The sequence below is a fragment of the Peromyscus eremicus genome, chromosome 8a (assembly GCF_949786415.1).
Source record: "Peromyscus eremicus chromosome 8a, PerEre_H2_v1, whole genome shotgun sequence".
In the NCBI taxonomy this organism is placed as follows: Eukaryota; Metazoa; Chordata; class Mammalia; order Rodentia; family Cricetidae; genus Peromyscus; species Peromyscus eremicus.
In genome coordinates this window covers 899,113-922,737 of record NC_081423.1, presented here as the reverse complement: position 1 = coordinate 922,737, position 23,625 = coordinate 899,113, and the positions used below count along the sequence as shown (strand labels likewise).

Genomic DNA, 23,625 nt, shown 5'->3' with positions numbered 1-23,625 from the left:
TTCTCTGTAGGTAAGATTGATAACAATAAAACAAAGGATTTATACCGTGATCTGATATCCATCTTTGACAAACTCCTGTTGCCCACACATGCCTCCTGCCATGTACAGTTCTTCATGTTTTTCCTTTGCAGCTTTAAATTGGTAAGTAAAATGCCATTGCCATGCTGATTGATTGAATGAGTGAATGACTGGTAACTGATTGATTTATAGGGTCTTACCTAACCCTGGCTAGCCTGGAGCTAAGAGATCTGAGTGCCTTTACCTCCTGAGTACTGGGATTAGAGACACCAAGCCCAGTTAAAAATTTACTATTTTTTAAGATTATGAGTACCTGTGCATGTCTACGTGTGGGTGCACATGGGTACTGGTACCCATAGCGTTTAGAAGAGGTCCTCAGGCTGGGCAGTGGTGACTCATGCTTATGTGGATCTCTGAGTTGAAGGCCAGTGTGGTCTACAGAGTGAGTTCTAGGACTGCCAGGGCTACACAGAGAAACCCTGCCTCGAGAAAAATAAAGTGGGGGAAGAGGGGTCTAAGATTCTCTGGAGCTGAACTTCGGTTCTTTGTGGAATAATATGAGCTCCTAATTCCCAGTTCATCTCTTTGGCCTGTGTTTTATTACTTTATTCCACAATTTTTCTCTTAAAAACTGGGAAAACAGCATGAAGTAACTACTGCACAGATACACTGAAGGTGTTGTCCTGCTTTTGGTCACTAGAGGGTGCCTTTCCCCTTCCTTCTGGTGGTACTGGGGCTTAAATCCAGCTCTTGCAAAGGAAACAAAGTACCAACTGAGCTATCCCTTGCCCCTAAACCCCAGAGATATGTGTGGAGCTTTTTGTTTGTGTTTCAAGAGGGTTTCTCTGTGTAGCTCTGGCTGACCTGGAATTCACTCTGTAGACCAGGCTGACCTCGAACTCACAGAGATCTGCCTGCCTCTGCCTCCTGAGTGCCAGGATTAAAGGTGTGCGCCATGCGGCGCCCCCCCCCCCCCCCCCCAGCATTTTTTAAGCCAGAGTCTCTGTGTAGCCCTGGCTGTCCTGGAACTAGCTATTAGCTCAGGCTAGTATCAAACTCAGGGAGATCTGCCTATCTCTGCCTCCCAAGAGCTGAGATTGTAGACATACACAATCATACCTAGCCTGGGGCATTTGTTTCATTTCTGTTCTCACAGTATTGTGAGCCACCTGAGGTGGGTGCTAGGAATCAAGCTCATGACCTTTAAAAGAGCAGCAAGCTCTCTTAGCTGCTGAGCCATTTCTCCAGCCCTTATTGAGAGAGAGAGAGAGAGAGAGGGAGGGAGGGAGGGAGGGAGGGAGGGAGGGAGAGAGAGAGAGAGAGAGAGAGAGAGAGAGAGAGAGAGAGAGAGAGAAGAGACACATACTTGGACTTGCAGCAGTGTTCACAGAGGTCAGAGGACAACCTGTGGGAGTTTGTTCTTTTCTGCTCTTGGATCCCAGTGATTAAGCATAGGTCAATGAGACATCTTAAGTAGACTTCTTAATCTAGAGTTTTAAGACTACAGGTTTGGGCTTTCTTCCTTTGAAAAAATAAAATAAAGCTGCAAGAGGTTCTCCAGCCCCCTTTTGGGCAACTATTTTATAGCAGTCTACAACACCCCAGAGAAAAATGATAAGAAAGCTAAACTCAGTGTTAACAAAACCTGAGTATTCTTGGCTTTAGGAACAGTTGTTGAGAGCTGGTGGGGGGAGGGGGGCTTTTGCTAGGAAGCCTGTTGGCCGTTCTTCCTCTAGTAATCTTGCATCTGTGCATGGCTGAGATTTGGGCACTGGAACAAGTAGGATACCTTATACTCACAGCAAGAACTCCTAGGGAGTTTCAGGGAAGTGTGGATGAGCTCCAGCTTTCCGGTTTGGCTCAGCGTCCAAATCACTCAAGAGCCTTTTCTTTTTTGAGATACACTACTTATCTCACTACATATCTCTAACTAGCCTAGAACTTGCTGTGTAGGCCAGCTGGTCTTGAACTAACAGATCCTTCTGCATCCACCTCAAAGAGCTTTTATAATGTGCAGTTTACAAAGCTCTGCCTCTAACCTACATTCGGCATATTCAGTGTATGTGTGTTTTTTTTTTTTAATTGTTTTGTGTTATGAGTGTTTTGCCTGCATGTCTTTCTGTTTGCCACTTGCATGTCTGGTGCCCCCAGAGACCAGAAGAGGGCGTTGGATCCCTTGGGACTGGAGTTACAGATGATTGTGAGGAGTTACAGATGTGGCCATGTGGGTGCTGGGAATCTTGTAGGTCCTCTGCAAGGGCAGCAAGTGATCTTAGCTGCTGATTAATCTTAGCCCTGCTTTAATTTTTAAAATTACATTTGACTTATTTATTTAGGTGTGTGTCTGTCTGTTTCTGGGTTTTGGTGTTGGTGTGTGTATGTACATGAGCATGTATGCGCCTTGCCACCACACACCTGTAGATGTAAGAGGACAGTTTTTGTGAGCGTGTTCTCTCTTTCCATTGTATGAGTCCCGACAATCAGACTCAGGTCATCAGGCTTGGTGGCAGGCACCTGTTCCTGCTGAGGCATCTACCAGCTTCTGTGTCTTTTGAGAGAAAATCTCAGTATGGTGCCAGGCTTGGCACCAATTTTCTGGGCTCAAGTCATTCTCTTGCCACAGCCTGCCCACTAGCAGGGACTACAGATGTACATCACTGTGCCTATCACTTAGCATTGGTTTTGATGACTAGCTAGCTATATTTGGAGTCCATTGGGTCATGTCCCACCCAGGATACTTTTAGGGTTTTGTTTTTGTTTTTGTTTTGTTTGTTTGTTTTCATTTTTGTTTTCCATGACAGGGTTTCTCTTTATAACATCCCTGGCTGTCCTGGAAGTAACTCACTTTGTAGACCAGGCTGGCCTCGAACTCACAGACTCTGCCTCCCAAGTGCTGGGATTAAAGGTGGTGCCACCACCGCCTGGCTGGGATGTGTTTAGAGGTTTTGCTGTTTTTTTTTGTTTTGTTTTGTTTTTTTAATTGAAAATAAATTTTTTTATACAATATATTCTGATCATTTTCATCTCCCAGCTCTTCCCCACCCTTCCAACTCCAGGCCTTCTTCTCTCTCTTAAGAAAACACATAGGCAAAAGCAACAATAAAAAAACCCACAAATAATAATAATAATTTAAAAAAGGAATAAACTAATAAACAGAAACAGAGATATGATACATATGCAGAGATAAACATAAACAAAATCCATAAAAACACAAAATCAGGGCTGGAGAAATGGCTTAGAGGTTAAGAGCACTGACTGCTCTTCTAGAGGTCCTGAGTTCAATTCCCAGCAACCACATGGTGGCTCACAACCATCTGTAATAAGGTCCGGTGCCCTCTTCTGGTCATACATGCTGTATACATAATAAATAAGTAAATATTTAAAACAAAAACAAAACAACAAAAAAACCCACAAAATCAGAAACCTTAATATACAATCAAAAAATCAATAAGATTTTGTGTTGGCTATCTACTGCTGGGCATGGGGCCTACCCTTAAGTGTGGTTTGAAATGCCTTTGGAGAAACTAATTTTTTCTTTGCAAGGGAGAGTTGGAGGTAGCTTCTTGGTTAAGAATGGGAGCTTGTGTCTACTTCTCCGTCTCAGTGCTGGACACTGTCTGGTTTGGACCTGTGCATGTGAGTTCATATGTGAGTCAGTCCTGTTGTGTTTCCTCGGTATTATCCATCTTCTCTGGCTCTTAAAATCTTTCTGCCTCCTCTTCTACATAGTTTCTTCAGCCCTGAGGGGAGAGATTTGATGGAGACAACCTATATTAGTTCCCATCTTCTGCAGGGGGAAGCTTCTCTGATGATGGCTGCTATAAGTATAGCAGAGTGCTGTTAGAAATCATTGCATTGCTGTGCTCCTTTAGCAGAACAGTAGTATTTGGTTTTCCCCTATATCTATGGCCTGTCTAGTCTCAGGTTCTTGGCCACCTAAGCAGTGTCAGGCATGGGTTCCATCTCATGGAGTGGGTCTTAAATTCAGTCAGATAGTAGTTGGTTACTTCAACAATGTGTTACTGTTTCACCAGTGTATCATACAAGCATGTCACCATTGTAGATCAAAGAGTTTGTAGCTTGGTTTGTGTCCACATTTTTCCTGTAGTAGAATACAGAGTACCTTCCAGTACCATGAACTCTAGTCAGAGTTCACTCTTCTAGGGGTGAAAGCTCTATGTAAGTACCAACGCTCTACTGCTCTGTGTTCAGTGAGATATGCAAGTGTTGTCTTTATCTATAGGGCCTTATCATCAGTTTGTGGAGAGCAACTAATAGCCTTAGCTATTATTAATATTAATATTATTAATAGCTTGAATTATTTGGGAGTGTCTATGGGGCTCCTTTGGCCAACAGCTCAATTAGTTGTAACCTGTTCCTGGCCCTGGAGGTCTTGTCTCCCCTGTTATTTGGTGACTCCATTTAGATTTCTTAGAATAGGTATATATTTTTAGAAGTGTCTACCATAGGTTTCCATATGGCCTCTCAAATTGCCCACAGTGTTAGCTGTCCCTTCTTTACCTCCCTTTTCCCTCCCTCTCTCCAATTAATCCTCCCATTCTTGTCTCTTCCCTGTCTTTCTCTAACTATATATTCTATTTTTCTTTCCTTGGGAAATCCTCCTGTACCTCCTAGTTTCTTCCTCTATACCTAACCTTTGTGGTTATACTGATCGTAATGCCTATCAAAGGCTCAAAAGCTAACATCCACATATGATACTGTCTTTTGGGGTCTGGATTATGTCACTCAGGATGATTTTTTTTTTTTTCTAGTTCCATCTATTACCTGCAAATTTTAATGATTTCTTTCTTCTTTCTTTCTTTCTTTCTTTCTTTCTTTTTTTTAAATAGCTGAATTGTGTAATTCCATCTTGTAAAAGTACCACATTTTCTTTATCCGTTCATCTGTTGATGACATCCAGGCTGTTCCTAGTTCTGGCTATTATAAATAGAGCAGCAGTGAACATGGGAGAGCAAGTTTCTCAGTAGTAAGATGTAGAGTCCTGGGCTGGAGAGGTGGCTCAGAGGTTAAGAGCACTGTTTGCTCTTCCAAAGGTCCTGAGTTCAATTCCCAGCAACCACATGGTGGCTTATGACCATCTGTAATGAGATCTGATGCCCTCTTCTGGCCTGCAGAGATACATGCAGACAGAACATTGTATACATAATAAATAAATTAAAAAAAAAAAAAAAAAAAGATGTAGAGTCCTTATGGGTACATGCCCAAGAGCGGTACAGTTGGATCTTGAGGTAGATGGATTCCTAGCTTCTTGAGAAACCACCACACTGATTTCCATATTGTCTGTAAAGTTTGCACTCCCCCCAGCAATGATGAGTGTTTCCCTTCCCCCATCCTTGCCAGCCTGAGCTGTCATTTGTTTTATTGATCTTCGACATTCTGACTGGTGAAGGATGTAATCTCAAAGTAGATTTGGTATTCATTTCCTTGATAACTAAGGATGTTGAACATTTAAGCGTTTCTCAACCATTTGTATTTCATCTTTTGAGAACTCTTATTTAGTTATGTACCCCATTTTTATTTATTTTTTTTTTAAAGATTTATTTATTTATTATGTATACAGCATATGTGACTGCAGGCCAGAAGAGGGCACCAGATCTCATTACAGATGGTTGTGAGCCACCATGTGGTTTCTGGGAATTGAACTTAGGACCTCTGGAAGAGTAGTCAGTGCTCTTAATCTCTGAGCCATCTCTCCAGCCTTATAGATTTTTTTGTTTGTTTGCTTGTGTTTTTTGTTTTTTTTGGTTTTTCGAGACAGAGTTTCTCTGTGTAGCTTTGTGCCTTTCCTGGAACTCTCTTTGGAGACCAGGCTGGCCTCAAACTCACGGAGATCCACCTGCCTCTGCCTCCCGAGTGCTGGGATTAAAGGAGTGCGCTACCACTGCCCGTACCCCATTTTTAAGTTGGGTTGCTTTCTTGATGTTCAGTTTTGTTTTGTTTTTTAAGTTCTTTATATATTATAGATATTAATCCTCTATCAGATGTGTATGTAATTGGTAAAGCTCTTTTCCTATTCTGTAGACTGCTGCTTTGTCCAAATGATGGTGTCCTTTGCTGTACAGAAGCCTTTCAATTTCCTCTTTTTTTTTTTTTTTTTCAATACAGTTTCTCTGTATAGTCCTGACTATCCTGGAACTTGCTCTGTAGACCAGGCTAGCCTTGAACTCAGAGATCCACCTGCCTCTGCCTCCTGAGTTCTGGGATTAAAGACTTCAATTTCATGATATCCCATTAGTGTTGTTCTTAGTGCCTGTTCTATCAGTGTCTCATTCAAAAAGTCTTTTCCTGTGCCAATCAGTTCAAGACTATTCCCCACTTCCTCTTCTATAAGATTCGGGGTATCTAGCCTTATGTTAAGGTCCTTGATTCATTTGTAGTTGAGTTTCATGCAGTGTGATTAATATGGATCAGTTAGCATTCTTCTACATGTAGCCATCAGCTTGACTTGACTAGTACAAATTGTTAAAGATGCTATCTTTTTTTGAGTGTGTATTTTGGGCTTTTTTTTTTTTTTTTTTGGTCAAAAATCAGGTATCCGTTGGTGTGTGAGCTTATGTCTAGGTCTTCAGTTTTATTCCAGTGATAAGCATTTCTGTTTGTATGCCAATACTGCTGTGGGATGTCCTGTATGCTGTAAATATATGTTGCTAGGATTGACTGATAAATGAAACGCTGATTGGCCAGTAGCCAGGCAGGAAGGATAGTGTAGGCAGACAAGGAAGAGGAGAATTCTGAGAGGTGGAAGGCTGAGGCAGGGAGACGCTGCCAGCTGCCATGAGGAGAAGCATGATGTAAGATACCAGCAAGCCATGAGCCATGTGGCAAGGTATAGATTTATAGAAATGGGTTAATTTAAGATATAAGAACAGATAACAAGCAGCCTGCCACGCCATACAGTTTATAAGTAATATAAGTCTCTGTGTGTTTACTGGGGGACGCGAATGGGAGAGATTTGTCCTGACCGTGGGCCAGGCAGGACTAGGAAACTTCAGCTACACGATACCATGCAGTTTTTATTACTATAGCTATGTAGAACCATTTGAGATTGGGGATGGTGATACCTCTGGCAGTTCTTTTATTATTTAGGATTGTTTTAGCTATCCTGTGTAATGAGTCTTTCTCTGTACCACCAGCTTCCAAATAACAACACGGAGACTTAATATTAATTATGAAAGCTTGGCCTTAGCTTAGGCTTGTTTTTAACTAGTTCTTATAACTTAAATTAACCCATTTCTGTCATGTACTACCCATGTGTGTCTCCTGGTGTCTCCTGTGTGCCTAGATTCCTTCTCCTCTTCCTTTCTCTCCCCAGAAATCCCACCTATACCTCCTGCCTAGCTATTGGCTGTTCAGCTTTTTATTACAGCAGTCACAGCAATACACCTTCACACAATATACAAATATCCCACAACAGTTCTGCTTTGTGTGTGTGTGTTTCCATATGAAGCTGAAAATTGTCATTTCAAGTTCTGTGAAGAATTGTTTTGGAATTTTGATTGGGATTGTATTGAATCTGTAGGTTGCTTTTTGTAGTTTGGCCATTTTCACTATAGTAATCCTAATGATCCATTTACATGGGAGATCTTTCCATCTTCTGGTATTTTCTTCAGTTGTTTTAAGCTTTTATTATACAAGTCTTTCACTTGCTTGGTTAGACTTAACCCAAGATGTTTTTTCTGTAATTAAAGGTGTGTGCTACATACACTACCTGGCTTTTTTTCTCCTACTCATGTCTTGAACTGTTTGCATTATTTCATTCCACTGTTTGTATTTTCCCAGACTTCATTAAGGTATTTATTCATATCATAATTGCTATTTTTAAGTCCTTGTCTGGTGCTTCAGCTGTGTTGCATTTCTCAGGGCCTACCCTAGTAGGGCTACTGGGTTCTGGTGGAGGTGTATTGTCTTGGCTGTTAATGGTTGTGTTTTTGCACTGGTGTCTAGGCATCTGGTGTTTGGGATCATTGAGGAGATTCTTGGTGTTGCTATCTGGTCTTGTCTTTGTTGAGTGGGTGTTCACTCCTTGGTTTCTGTTGCCTTCTCTGGATCTTAGGGAAGTGATGGCCGTGGGTTGTCTTGTAGTAAGTGCTTCTGGAAGTGGGTGGGTGGCAGAGAGAAGGGAATAGAGATAGGCTAGGAGAAAAGGCTGAGGGGGGCTTCAGGAAAGACCTATGGTGATCCTATTCACACCTAGGGTGGGGTCCACAGGGAGTTGGAGGTGTAGTAGGATCAGGGGTCTTGGAAGTAGGTTACATTAAACTACAACATTGAAGAGAGACAGAGATGGAAGGGCTAGGGGACCCTGGGTCTGGACTCAGAGCTGGAGGGGGTGGGAGTGGGGGACAGGGGCACTCCTGCAAGCAGGTTGTCACTGGGCTGAGGGTAAGAGTGGAGAGATCTTAATGGAGCACAGTGTGATTCACTTACCCTGCCAGGTATGGCCTCTGGGGGGCCTTTGGGATAGAAAGTATTTCTAGGTATGGGGGCTGACACAAAGGAATGGGGATGAGTTAGAAGAGGGTTGTGTGCTGAGAAGGTCCATAGGGAGAAGGAAAGTTGCATGCATGCCAAGATTTGGTAGAGCTCCTAAGAATGGATAGAGGGAGGAGGAGTCCCTGCAAGCAGGCTGCTACAGGGCTGGGGATGAGCCTGGAGAGATGGTAGTGGAGGACAAGGAGAATGGAAATAGCCTACCTGAGCCCTAGCCTAGTGTGGCCACTGGGTTCCCAGGTAGAGAGTGTTCCTATGCATCAGTGGCTAACACAAAGGGATGAGGGGCAGGAGGAGAGTTGGATCTGCTGGGTTTTTGTTTTTAAATAAGAAACCCTCTATTTTTTTGTTTAGCAATATAATTGCATTGTTCGGTAACACCTTCAGGGTGCTGAGAGCCAGAATATTTTCAGCATTAGAAATATCAAGCCAGCAGCCTCTCTTGTTACAGGGATTTGCAGAAGCATTTTTGGAACATCTCTGGAAAAAGTTGCAGGATCCAAATAACCCCGCCATCATCAGGCAAGCTGCTGCGAATTACATTGGGAGCTTTTTGGCAAGAGCTAAATTCATTCCTCTTATGTAAGTAGCCTGATTTTCCAAATGCCTTTTTAATGTTTTGCTTTAGGAAGATTATAGTATTGCCTCAAGTCAAAGAAATAGGTCTTATATTTTTTGATCTGTCTTTGTAAAGCAAGAGGGAAAATGTTCACTACAATGCAAGGTATTTTTATTTCTAAGAAGCAGTTTGAGAAGGAGAGGTCTCCATTTTGGATAATAGAAGGTACATGAGGTATCTGTGTGTTGAACCTGAAAGCCTGTCTCTGTTCATGGGTAGCACAGTGTTGTATATTGTTTTTATTCTTTTTGTAGGTTTGTTGTTTTTCATTTGCTTTCCAAATCAATTGTGTCTGTTTGATCTGGAGAAAACCCCTTTGAAGGTAATTGGGGGTGGGATGGAGCTCAGTGGTAAAGTGCGTTTGGCACATCCAAAGCTCTGGGTTCAACCCCCAGCACTGAGACTTAGAGGTGATGTAGGGCATCTCTAGGGGCCAGTTTCATCAGGGGCACTACAAGATATAGGCAGAGATGCTGTTAAGCCACTCCCCAGTCAACTAAAAGTCTTGTGGTTCCAGTTTTTGAGTCCAGATGGGAAGAAGCCCTGATCCTTTTAGCCACATTGCTATTGGGCTGGAGGCTAAGCCAAGAAACCTCAGCTGAGTTGGAAAAACCCAGCTCCATCCCTGAATTTTTGTCCTTTTTGTTCCATTTTGGTTTTTTGAGACAAAGTCTTGCTCTGGAACCCAGGTTGGCCTCAGCTCCAGACCCTCCCTCAGTTTGCTCAGTGCCAGGATTACAGGCCTTTGCTCCCGTGCCTAGCTTCTTGGGACATCCCTAAGGTCTCTTGCTCTGTAGAAGTAAGTGCTGCATCACAGAGTTGGAAGGCATTCTTTATTTAGTCCCAGTACTGGGGAGGCAGAGGCAGGTGAGCTCTGAGTTCGAGGCCAGTCTGGTCTATAGACCGAGGTCCAGGACAGCCAGAACTACACAGAAATACTGTCTAGGGTGGGGATGGGAGACAACAAAAAAACAAACCCCACAAAAACTCAAAAACAACAACAAAAAATTGGAAGGCAACTTCCTACCACCTGTCCTTTCCTTCTGCCTTTCTCTGCGCACGGGTAAAGTTTTTGGTGGGTTTAGTTTTGGTGCTGGGGATGGAACCCAGGACCTCATGCATGTTAAGCAATTGCTTACCACTGAGCTACATCCCACCCCGTGGGTCCTGTTTGAGCCTTTATAATGGATAGTGAAAGACAAGTGTGTGTTTCTGTCTCTAGCTTTTTGAAGAAGCCAATAACACCAACTTTCTCTCTTTCCAGCACTGTAAAGTCATGCCTGGATCTTTTGGTTAACTGGCTGCACATGTATCTTAATAACCAGGATTCAGGAACAAAGGCTTTTTGTGATGTTGCACTCCATGGACCATTTTATTCAGCCTGCCAAGCTGTATTCTACACTTTCGTTTTTAGACACAAGCAGCTTTTGAGTGGAAACTTGAAGGAAGGTAGATAATGTGTGTTCAGGCTGGGTTTTCTTACTGTATTTGGACCTTTGGAGCAGTACTGCTTGCCTTGGGTTGATGCTTTATTGTAAATGTGTGAGAAGGGTTGGTGGAGTTTGCTACCACAGTGTAGCCACGGCATCATGGACCTGCAAAGGAGAGCAAGGGTAGACTGAGGTGTGAGACTCTGGGTTTACTTCAAGAATGAACGCTTTTTATTTTTCCCCCACTGGTGTTTATGTATTGTTTAGGTAGCTACTAGAGAAATCACTGCAAAGGAGTCAGAGCAAAGGGTATCTTTGATCCACTTGTTTGAGCTCTTCCTTCTTCACTTCCTAGCCCTTGTGGCCTTGTTTTGCCACAGGAGAAATTCCTCCTAGTCCAGTGGTTCGCAACCTTCCACGCACACACTGCATGATGACTACATGATGTGGAGGTCAGAGGACAACTTGCAGGAGTCAGTTCTCTTCCAATATGTGTGTCCTGGGGAATCAGACTTGGATGTCAGGTCTGGTGGCAGGCACTTTTTATCTGATAAGCCATCTTGCCAGCCCTAGGCCAAGAATCTTGATTAGAGAGGAAATACTTTTTGCAAGCCAACACATCTATTTCTTTCTTTTTAAAATTTATTTTATGTTTATGGGTGTTTTACCTGCATGCATGTCTGTGTGCCATGTGCATGTAGTGACTTCAGAGGCCAGAAGTAGGTGTCTTTGTGACTTTGTGATCTTTGTGATTATAGTTTTAAATAGTCATTAGCCACTATGTGGGTGCTGGGAACTGAACGCAGGTTCTCTACAAGAGCAACAGTAGTCTTCATAGATAGTTCATGCAGCCTCTACCATATCTACTTGTCATTTTAAAATTGTTTTGAGTCAGGTTCACACTTGATAGCTCAAGCTACTTTGGAATTGGTCCTCTTGCCTCAGCCTTCTAAGGGCTGGGATCACAGGTGTGTACTGTACCTGGCTTTGCTTATGTAATTTTAAATAAATATATATGTATATACATACACATATTTTCAATATATATCACATGTAATATATATGATATGTATTATTATATATGTTAGATTTATTCATTTTATAGAATGTATATGGGAGTTTTGCCTGCATGTATGTATATGCATCGTGTGTGTGCCTGGTGCCATGGAGGTCAGAAGAAGGCACCTGATCTGGAACTGGAGCCACAGACAGCTGTTAGCTGCAATATGGGTGCTTGGAACTGAGTCCGGGTCCTTTGTAAGTGCTCTTAATCACTGGGACCTCTCTCCAGCCCCTGTGTAATTTTTAAATTAAAGCATATATCAAAAATTACTATGTAAACAAACATAAATTGGTCTGTTTACTGCAAAATAATAAATATCTGTATTTTATAAAAAGAAATTTTTTTTTGAGGTGATTTCAATATGGAGCCCAGGTTGGCTTTAATTCATAACCCTTCTACTCCATCCTGGGCTGGGATTCCATTGTAAGAGGGAATTCATTAGCTGCAAGAGAGAGGTTTATGTTACAAGGACTGATGGGAAGAGGGAGAAAATACAAACAGTAACTTGTACCTAAGAATGGGTGCTTGGCTGCGCTGTTAAGACTCACAGTTGAACGGAGTCTGTTGATGCCTGTTAGGAGTTCAGCTTCTGTGGTTTGTCTCCTTCATGCACTCAGTCTGCTCTGAGCTGTCAGATACTGATTCCAGGTTGTCATGTGTCTAGTTAGGGTTTCTATTGCTGTGAAGAGACACCATGACCACAGAAAGTAATAAAAGGAAAACATTGATTTGGGGCTGGCTTACAGTTTCAGAGACGGGAAGCGTGGCAGCATGCAGGCAGACAAGGTGCTGGAGAAAGAGCTGAGAGAGAGTTCTACATCTTGATCTGCAGGCAGCGGAAGGAGGCGGTGTGCCACACAGGGCAAAGGTTGAACATATGAGACCTCAAAGCCTGCCCCCACAGTGACACACTTCATCCAATAAGGCCACAGCTACTCCAACAAGGCCACACCTCCTACTAGTGCCATTCCCTATGGGCCAAGTATTCGAACACATGAGTCTGGGGGGGGGCCATTCCTATTCTAACCACCACACTATATAATCCCTCACCTGCCAGGAACTTTGGTTTCTTTCTTCAGAAAAGTTGTACTGATTGACAGCAGTTGGCTTGAACTTTATTCCTGTATTTCTGCAAATAACTTCTTGATAATGTCTTTATTTTGGGGCATGCTAGGGCTCAAGCCCATCCTAAGCACACATTCTACCACAGAGCCCTTAAATTGGTTTTTAAATGTGTAATAATTTGTGCTTTTAAAGATAATCTTAGCGGCCCTCCCCCTTTTTTTTAATCAAAGGTTTACGGTATCTTCAGAGTCTAAACTTTGAGCGTGTCGTGCTGAGCCAGCTGAACCCTCTGAAGATATGCCTACCATCGGTGGTTAATTTTTTTGCTGCTATCACAAAGTAAGTCATTTGCATTTCCATTATGGATATTTAAAAAGTCAAAGGGTGGGACTGTTGTGCTGGCTGCCATGCGCTCTGGCACTGAGAGTAATTCCAGTACATTTTGGAGAGCAATACACATGAAGAAACCAGTAATGCTGTTCCTTGAAAGAATACTGCATTCAGCTCTTTCATTCTTCAGCGACACTGGGAGTCAAGCCTACTTTTATCCAGAGAGGCCTAGACACTCTGAAATACTTAAAAGGCAAACGAGTAAGCTGAGAGATACAAATAAATCACAGATACTTAGTTCAGGGAAGTAATATTAGTAACAAAACAAACTGGAGGGGAGCTCGATGGTTAAAGGCTGGGATAACTGAGTGTGGCTCTCAGGAAGTACTTGGCAACAGTAGGAAGTTTCTGAATGCACAACCACAAACAGTGAATTCAGAATCAAACAGTAATGAATCTGAGGTGTTCCTGAAAGTGTGTGGCACATCGTCCCCCATTAGTTCTGTACACAGAGCTCTGCACTGCCTGCGCCCACCTCACTCAGACACCGGCTGAGACTTAGGACTACAGCATGGCGTGAATGGCAGTGTTTTTACTGTATGCACAAATTTTCTCAAACCCTTATAGGAATATAATGGTTTAATTATAGAAAACAAAGGCTTAATACTTTCCTACTATCATTCTTCAGCATGTAAATATGGAATCAGTATATCTTTGGGTTGTATTGTGTTTCCATGTTTGATTTTCATTGATGCTGACTTGAATTTCATGAAAATCTTCAAGTGAATTTTTGCTTAAGAACAGCACTGCCATCAGTGAGCCCCGTTTCCTTCCACCCTGTGCCAATATTAAAAGTATGCATGGCACCTGGGTGGGGTTTTTTTTGTTTTTGTTTTTGGTTTTTTTGTTTGGTTTGGTTTGGGTTTTTTTTTGAGACAGGGTTACTGAGTAGTCTTGTTTGTCCTGGAACTAGCTCTGTAGACCAGGCTGGCCTTGAACTCACAGACATCTGCCTGTGTGTGCCACCATGCCTACCTGTACCTGGCTTTTTTTCAAAACAAGTATTTATTTTTGTGTGCATGAGTGTTTTGCCTACAAGTATGTCATGTGTCTGTGCAGCACCTTTGTGCCTGGTGCCCACCGAGGCCAGAAGAAAATGTCCAATCTCATAAGACTGGAGTCTCAGATAGTTAGTTGTGAGCCACCATATGGATGCTGGGAATCAAACCTGTGTCTTCTGGAAGAAAAGCCAGTGCTGAATCATTGAGCCATCACTTACACTTACTTGTTCTTTAAAATATAGGCTCTGGGGATGGCTTAGGCTCTCATACTTACTGAGTTACATTCACCAGTTCCAATTAAAAAGTAATCAGATGCTTTCTGTAATGCCTTTTCTGGGAAGTCATAGTTGGCTCGAAATGAGCTTGTAAGCTACAATGTGGCTTAGCAATAGACATGCTTGAGTACATGAGGCCCTGGACTGTGCAAAAAAAAACCCCAAAACAAAGAAAAAGAAAAACATGCTCATTCTTGTCATCTTAGCACTTGGGAGGCCAGAGAATCAAGAGTTTGAGGTCAGGGGCTGGAGAGATGGCTCAGAGGTTAAGAGCACTGCCTGTTCTTCCAGAGGTCCTGAGTTCAATTCCCAGCAACCACATGGTGGCTCACAACCATCTATAATGAGATCTGGTGCCCTCTTCTGGAGTGCAGGCATGCATGCAGATAGAACACTGTATACATAAATAAATAAATCTTTATTTAAAAAAAAAAAGAGTTTGAGGTCAGTCTGCTGCATGGTGAAACCCTGTCTGAGAACATAAAAGGAAGGAACATAGCTGGTGTGTGGCTCGTGCCTTTAATGCTAGTACTTGGAGGCTGAGGCTAGAAGATTGCCAAGGCTACAGAATGAGACCCTGCCTCAAAAAAAAGTCAGCTTTAGTCAAGTCCTTCCGTAAAATTCAGAATATCTCCACTGGCATCTACTCTTGGCCCCTAGTAAACAATGAGTCATTTTTTTCATGAGTCCTAATTCTTTTTGAAAACAGAAAATAGATACCTTCCTATTGTGCTGAGCACTTTTTTTTTTTTTAAAGATTTATTTATTTATTATGTATACAGTGTTATGTCTGCAGGCCAGAAGAGGGCACCAGATCTCATTACGGATGGTTGTGAGCCACCATGTGGTTGCTGGGAATTGAACTCAGGACCTCTGGAAGAGCAGTCAGTGCTCTTAACCTCTGAGCCATCTCTCCAGCCCTGTGCTGAGCACTTTAACCTTGCAAGTGTATTAGCTTTTCATAATACCCATTAATCTCAGCCTGATTTGGTGTTCTGTTTCCTTCTCCTTAGCAGATATGCAGATACCAGGCCCAGAGTGCTCACCCTAAGTGGTCCTGTTTCTTGTTGTCCTCATTACATCACGACCCACAGGGGTGACCCCAGCATGGTTATGTTTTATCTTCTTTGTTGTATGTCCCACAGTAAATACCAGCTTGTGTTCTGCTACACCATCATGGAGAGGAACAATCGCCAGATGCTCCCTGTTATTAGAAGTACAGCTGGTGGAGATTCTGTGCAGACCTGTACCAACCCACTGGACACCTTTTTTCCCTTTGACCCTTGTGTGCTTAAGAGGTAGGTCCTCTCAGTTGACTCTGTGGGACATACTTGCTCTTCCCAAGGCTGGGATTGAGAGTTGCTTTGTCCTATGTGGGCTTCCTGACTGTTAATTTGGCTAATGGTGAATGCAGGAATGTCACAGGCCCCAGACTGCTTCACAAGCACACTATGGCTGTGCTCGTGTTTCCCTAAGCCCAGGGGGTACTGAGGCCATTTTCAATTTTTTGTTCTTTGTTTTCCTTTCAAGTGGTTGGTTTAAGTGGATTAGGCTGGGGGTGGGTGAGTTCCTGGGATAGAGAGGGTGCTGCCAGCTTTTGGCCTCTTAGTTTTCTGCCAACATTCTATTTCCTCTAAAGACCAACTCCATCCCAGTGCCTGTGATTTATCTAGATGGTTGTTCTGGAAAAACCACCAAGCCATTCTTGGTGTTTGTACGTTTTGGCTAACTGTAGTTTCTTTTCTTTCTTTCTTTTTAAGTTTGTTTGGTTTTGTTTTATGAGTGTTTTGCCTGCATGTGTACATGTGTATCATGTGCTTACCTCATGCCTGTGGAGATAGAAGAGAGGTAGGATCCTTTGTAAGAACAGCTAGTACTCTTAATAAGTCAAGATGGCTGATGTCATCTGAGTTGGTTTTCTAGACTTACTGTCTAGCAGATTCCTGTAGAAGTTCCAGAATATCAATCTGTTTGTACATATGATAACTTGTCAGTCACTGAGTGGGTCAGAAGCCGTTTCCCTTGGAGTCTGAGGGACAGAAGATAACTGCTCCCCTGTGTGACTGGGAAGAAGCCCTAATGGACGAAACCTCAGGACTCACAGCCCCCTGTCAGCTCTAGTTCTTACTTCCTGCTGTGGCATGTGGGTCTGAGAAGAGAGCGAAGGTGTTAGGATTGTTGAATCATTTACTCTGAAATGCCATCCTTGTTGGCAGGTCAAAGAAGTTTATTGATCCTATTTATCAGATTTGGGAAGACATGAGTGCTGAAGAGCTACAAGAATTTAAGAAACCCACTACAAAGGTAAATTTGTGATGAAGGCACTTGGTGAAAGTCTCATGTAGTTACAGACCACAGTAAACACTGTAAACGCTGCTCGAGTCCAAGCCCAGGTTATGTTATTAGTAATAGAGAGGATTTGTGGGGTTTTGTTTCATTTATTTCTATCATGAGCCCTTCCTTCCCATCACTGAGAACTGTTTCCCACCATAGTAGGCAGTTCTTTTTTTTGTATGTGTTTGTGTATATGTGTGTGAGGTCAGGTGTGTGCATGTGTGCGGAAACCAGCCTTAGTGTTGGGCCTTCGGAGTTACTCACCTTAGTTTGTAAGACAGGGTCTTTGATTGACTGGAGTTTTCCAAGTAGGCTAGTCTGGCCAGCCCAGGGAACCTGCCTGTCTCTGCCTTTTCAAGGCGAGGTTCCATGTGTATGTTGTACTTTGTTTGTTTGTTTATTCATCCATTTATTTATTTATTTTGGTTTTTTCAAGACAGGATTTCCTTGCATAGCCCTAGCTGTCTTGGAACTCATAGACCAGGCTGGCTTCGAACTCAGAGATGCACCTACCTCTGCCTCCTGAGTACTGGGATTAAAGGCATGTGCCATCATGCCCAGCCCTTTTTTTTTTTTTTTTTTTAATTTTATTTTATTTATGAGTGCACTACATGTATATCTACATGCCAGAAGAGGGCACCAGATCTCATTAGAGATGGTTGTGAGCCACCATGTGGTTGCTGGGAATTGAACTCAGGACCTCTGGAAGAGCAGCCAGTGCTCTTAACCTCTGAGTTATCTCTCCAGCCCCACCCAGCTTTATTTTTATTTTTATTATTTGTTGGTTTGTTTGGGTTTTTTGGGGACAAGGTTTCTCTGTGTAGCCCTGGCTGTCCTGGAACTCACTCTGAAGACCAGACTAGCCTCAAACTCAGAGATCCTCCTGCCTCTGCCTCCGACATGCTGGGATTAAAGGTGGGCGCCACCACTGTCAGCAGCTTACCTGACTTTTAGAAATGTGAGTACTGGGGACTGAGTCAAACCCTTGCGCTGTGCAGCGAGTGCGTCGCCGACTGAGCAGTTTCACCAGCCCCGGCTGTAATGACTTTGGGAGGTAAACGTTGGTTGGAAGTAAGCTTGCCGGCTGTAATGTGGCTTAGTGGTAGAGCGCTTGACTAGCGTGCTTGAGGCCCTGGGTTCCACCCCAGCACTGCAAAGCTGGGGTGTCAGTCCGCTCATGCCTGCTGTCTTAAGCACCAGAGGATCAAGAGTTCTGAGGCTTGTCTGCTACAGAGTGAGCCTCTGTCTGGGAGTTTATAAGGAGGGGCTGAGAAGGAAAATAGCTGGGAATAGCTGTACCTGTAATCACAGGACTTCGGAGACTGGTGTTACAGATTGCCGAGGCTACAAAATGAGACCCTGTCTGAAAACAAACAGAATGAGATCCTAACAGAGCTTCACTGTCCCCATTTATCTGCTCATTTACCACCAAATACAAATGTCACTCAGCTCATTGTAAAGTCTGCTCCTGTTTTGGGATCCTCAGGAATACACAGACTTGTGTCATTCCTCAAGCTTCTTGACGTGGAGCCAGCATAGTCCTACCCAACGAGAATTTAGATCTAAGACAGTGCTTCTTAACCTGTGAGTTGTGATGGGGTCACGACCCCATTGGGGGTGACCCTGTTGGGAGTCAAGATGATCCCTTCACAGGGGTACCTAAGACCATCGGAAAACACAGATACTTACATTACGATTTATAACAATAGCAAAATTAGTTATGAAGTAGCAACAAAAATAATTTTATGGTTGGGGTCACCACAGTGTGAGGATCTGTGTTAAAGGGTCGCGGCATTAGGAAGTTTGAGAATCCCTGCTCTAGAGGAAATGGGTGATGTTCCTGTCTGTAGCACTCTGACCCCACATTCAGCATCATAATGTCCTTGTTCAGTTGGGAGCTTTCACTGGCGTGGGACTTTCCAGTTAGGCTGGACTTGATGGCTGTTCTTGTTTCCCAGTGCTGGGATGTTTTAGGGATGGAGTCTGCTCCCTGTTTACTGACTAATTTCTCTGGCTCAGGAAAGGAATTCTTAAGCTTTTCATTTAAAAAAAAAAAAAGTTAGGGGTCCTGGAGAGATGGGTCATCAGTTAAGAACATTTATTTAGGGGCTGGAGAGATGGCTCAGAGGTTAAGAACACTGGCTGTTCTTCCAGTGTTCTTTCAGAGGTCCTGAGTTCAATTCCCAGCACCCATATGGTGGCTCACAACCATCTATAATGAGATCTGGTGCCCTCTTCTGGCCTGCAGGGATGCATGCAAACAGAACACTGTATACATAGTAAATACATAAATCTTTTTTTTTTTTTTTAAAAAGAACATTTATTTAGACTCTTCCAGAGGACCGAGGTTCAATTCCCAGCACCCACCTAGCAGCTCACAACCATCTGTAACTCTAGTTCCACAGGATCAGACACATTCTTTTGACCGTTGGAGGCAAAATACTCATATATATAAAATAAATTTAAAAAAAATTTAGTACCAGGCATGGTGGTGTACACCTTTAACCTAGCACCCAGGAGGCAGAGGCAGGAGGATCTCTGAGTTCGAGGCCAGCCTGTTCTACAGAGTGAGTTCAAGGACAGTCAGAAATAAATAGAGAGACCCTGTCTTGAAAGTCTGAAAAACAAAATTAAAAAAAAAAAAATCAGTTGTGTGTGTACACCAAGTCAGAGGACAGCTGGTGGGGTTTGGTTCGTTTCTTTCACATGGTGGTCTACACTCAGGTTGCCGGGCTTGGTGACGAGCCCCTTTCCCTACTGCACCATCTCAGCAGCCCGTGAAGACTTTTCAGACCAATACTCTGTTCTCTGCACAGGAGCTAGTGGAGGACGAAGATGACGACTTTCTGAAAGGTGAAGTGCCCCAGAGCGATGTGGTGATCGGCCTTACCCCGAGCTCCTTGGACGCCCACTTCCGAAGTCCTTCCAGCAGTGTGGGCTCCCCACCTGTGCTGTACATGCCAGGCCAGCCCCACTCACCTCCAGGACCTGTGATTGAGCTGTGATTGCTCTTCCAGGGCCCTGAGCCCCACCACTGGACCCACACTGGACTAGTCTCTGCCTCATATGTCCAGCTTCCATGCTGGTCGGACTTGGGCCAGTATCTGAAGGGACCCAGGTTGTGTGTGTTTGCAGTTTGCTCCCTATGGACAGAGGGAAGAACAAGTGTCGAGAACAGTGGGCATATCAGTCAGTGCCGATGCTTAGAGTGTTGGCTTAATGTGGAGTGTCTGCCTGCAGCCTGCTGATGGAACTGCTGGATGCATGCTGGTGTCACATCCTCGCAGATGACCTTTTCACAGGTTTCTTACTATCAGAACCACAGGCATAGGACTTTGTTGGTCTTGTTTTGATGAGAAATCTTCCAAGATCCTGCCTATGAATACCCTTTAAGTAGATCCTGCTTACAGTGGCATAATGGTTTCCTTTTGACCAGAAGTATATTTGTGATGTAGGGTACAGAGGGAAATCACAGGCAGTGGTGAAATGCCGAGTGTTTGGGTTGACTTCAACCAAGGGACACAAAGGACTACAGAGGGGCCAAGAAGCCGGGAAGAAAGAAAGGATTCAGAGAAACAGGAAAAGGCACTGGTGCAGGAGAGTGGTTTTGACATGAACACAGATGCATCCCCTGTACCTCAGGCTGACCAAGCGGCCTGGGTGTCTGAAAAGTAGTTTAACAACTTGTACAACATGGACTCAGCCCGGAGAGCTGCTCTCATCCTCAACAGCCAGGCCTGTGTGAGGACTTCAGAGGTGTCCTTCCCTGGGATCCTTACATGTGAACTTTGTATTTGTGAGATGGCCCTTTAAGTATATTTAATTTTTTTGCCACTTACATTTATTGAAAGGCAAGCAATATTTTCTTGGTCACAATATTTTTAATGGACTTCCTCTCAATGTTTATATACTCTTGTGTAATGACACTGATGCAGATGCCCTCTAGATTTCAGTCTACCTGTTAATACCTTTTTGGAACAAAGAAATTTTTATTGCTTTAAAAAGCTTTCACCACAAGGCAGGCAGATCCCTGAGTTCCAGGCCAGCCTCGGTGGAAAGTCACTAGGAAACCTCAAGGTTCCGTTGTAACTGCTGACAGAAAGATGCAAAGAAATGCATCCATAGATGCTGACATGGTGTGAGGTTTGGGAAGTAGCTAGAATGAAGAAGGTGTGTTGATAAATAAACCTTTGCAAAGGGGCTTGAGAAAAAAATTCATTGTGAAAAATTAAAGAATGGTGTTGTTCACCTGGCACTTCCTACTCATGTCAATGAGGGCTTTAATAATGACTCCCTACCATTTTCCCATGATTGGTGTGTTTAAGTCTTAGCTTCCTGCTCCATTAAAAGGGGGTGGGATGGTTCAGAAACGATTGGGCAGTGGTTAGGATGTTCTCCATGGTTTGAACAAACCCATGAAAACACTTCAGAGAAATTCTGTGCCATCCGGACGTGTGGTATACCTATGATTTCACCACTCGAGAGGCTGAAGCAGTATTTTAAGTTAAAGCTAGACATAGTGAGATATGTTTTTAAAAAGCTAAACATCTATGGAAGGAAGTAGTGAAGTCTCCTTGGAAAAAAAGAATAGTTTTCTTTTTAGTACTGAGGATGAAACCAGGGTCTTTCTTACACACACACCTAGACAGGTTTCGCTGTCCTGAGAAGAGAGGAGTTGGCAAGCACCAGAGTTTACAGCTGCATCCTTAGGATCGTCTGGGGTCTAGAGGGCTCCGAATGCTAAGCACACACTGCAACTGCCTTCCTGCATGCTTTTTTTTTCTAAACCATAGAGCCTCTGTGGCTCATAGGACGCATCCTGTGCTTTCCTTCTGCATGTTTCAGTCATTGTCCTTAGGTCCTGAATTTGTGATCTGGTGCCTCAGTGCACTTAGCTTTCGTTCTCATACACAGGCTGTGAGCTGCATTCAGTGCCAGCATTCTTCCACTGTTTACTAAGTTGTTACGTAATGCTCTTTTAAAACATTTCACTTGATAGATAGTCCTCAGACTCTGCCACAAAAGTGTGCTTCCACTGACCCACACTCCTAGCTTTCCCACATCCAATTTTTAGAATTATGTACATTGATGGAAAACAGTTCAGTTTAGCACTTTTTACCCTTAAGCATGTAACTATTTAATTGTTCAGGATACTTTCACATTCCTGTCTTCAGGTTTGTATAAAACTATGTGATCCAAAGCCATAATCAAGGTAGATGGCTGTGTGGACAGTAGCACTTGCTCCTTTAGCAGAAGACAAGTTCTGCCCACAGCACCCACAGCAGGCGTCACAGCTGCCTGTAGTGCCAGCTCCAGGCATCTAACAGTCTGCATGTTTTAGGCACTTGCACTCACGTAAGTCCTAATAAAAATTTAAAAGCCACAATCTCAGTACTTGTAAGGCTAAGACAGGACTGTCATGAATTCAAGATTAACCTAGGCTATGCAGTGAGCTCCAGGCCAGCCTGAGTTGCAGAGGGAGCACCTGTGTTGTGATCCATTGTCCTACGAGCCACACAACTGCCATCCTGGGGAGTTCAGCTAAGCCCCTTGCAAAAGAATAATCCCAGCTGGGCTTGCTGACTATTTGCATCCAGCCACAGGGGTGGAAAGGGGGGTGAGAGGAGTTGTATGCAACTCTGCCTTAATTGCATGGGGCATCAGAATAGTTAGGCCTGGGAAGACTAGGGCAGGGGGCCTCTTATTCCTGCTAAGTAAAGACCTTCCAGATGCAGCTGGTTGGGTGGGGGCACTCATATTTCTGTCGGTAAACCTTCACCTGTTGAGGATTGTCTCAGCATGGGTGTGTGAGTTCGTGTGGATCTGTGAAGATTCAGAAGCACCTTAAAGTATGAATCTAGCCTTTCTCAGCTGCAGGAGGGTCCAGCCTGTAAGGACTGAAGCACTTTCCCTTAGCCTAGGGCATTTTTATTTTCTATTAGCCAGTTAATCTCTGTATGCTCAAAACAACCTGAAAGGAACTCCCAGAGATAAAATGCCAAGTGTAAATTCCTTGATTTCTCAGGTACCATGGCTTTCCGGGTTTCCTGAACCAAGTTTTGCATAGGCCTTTGATCCTTGGGAGACTCTGACAAGATTCACATAGGGCGATAAGAGAAATAAAAGGTGTCGGTTAAACAAAGGATGGATTAGGGCTAGGTGCTGTGCTCTGGAGCCAGGCCAGGAGCAGCTCAGCAGGAACGCAGCCACACTCACCTAATGCTGTAAGAAAGTCCAAAACCTCATTCCACTCTCCAGAGTGAACTTCAGTGGAATCTTGTTGAGGGTTGTCACTGGGACCTCAGGTGTCCTGGTTGGTCTTCTACACAAACTTAGAAGTAACACAAGCTAGGGTCATCTAGGAAGAGGAACCTCCATTGAGAAAATGCCTCCATCAGATTGCCTGTAGGCAAGTCTGCAGGGCATTTTCTTGATTAATGATTGATGTGGAAGGGCCCAGCTCACATGGGCAGTACCACCCCTAGGCAGGAGGTCCTGCATACTGTAAGGAAAGCAAGCTATACAAGCCAGTTTTGCCATTGGCCTCAAGTTTCTGCCCTGACTTCTCTTCAGTCTCAATCTATCAGACCTCTGAAACAATGGATCCCAAAGAAATTAATTTCTCCAGGAATCTCATGCTGGAAGAAGGAAAAGACACCAGCCAGGAGAACTTGTCTCCTGGAGAGATTTCAGAGTTCTAACAACTTGCTTATACCACAGAATGAGACTAAAGTCCAGATGATGGGTTGACCCAAACCAACAGGAATAAGGGCCTTGAACACAAGGTCAGTTGAGTGGGAGGACCAGGGATGAGAAATAGAGGGGAAATACAGACAAAAGCAGTAAGTAATAGCTGGGACCCTGAGGTCTTCCAGAAGCTGATGATTTATATGCCATGTAAGTTTATTAAGAAGTACAG

General features: G+C 43.6%; 1 protein-coding gene across 1 annotated transcript in view; it reads left to right on the top strand.

The window, feature by feature from the left end:
• Nucleotides 1-19,878, top strand: part of Rrn3 (RRN3 homolog, RNA polymerase I transcription factor) — a 42,869-nt gene extending 22,991 nt beyond the window's left edge. The window contains exons 12-18 of the mRNA XM_059269957.1: nt 11-141; nt 8,981-9,111; nt 10,413-10,597; nt 12,937-13,045; nt 15,518-15,670; nt 16,589-16,676; nt 19,523-19,878. Of these exons, the coding sequence (XP_059125940.1) occupies nt 11-141; nt 8,981-9,111; nt 10,413-10,597; nt 12,937-13,045; nt 15,518-15,670; nt 16,589-16,676; nt 19,523-19,711 (986 nt within the window). The 3' untranslated portion in view covers nt 19,712-19,878. The remainder of the gene's footprint in view (nt 1-10; nt 142-8,980; nt 9,112-10,412; nt 10,598-12,936; nt 13,046-15,517; nt 15,671-16,588; nt 16,677-19,522) is intronic.
• The last annotated feature ends 3,747 nt before the right edge of the window (nt 19,879-23,625 follow it).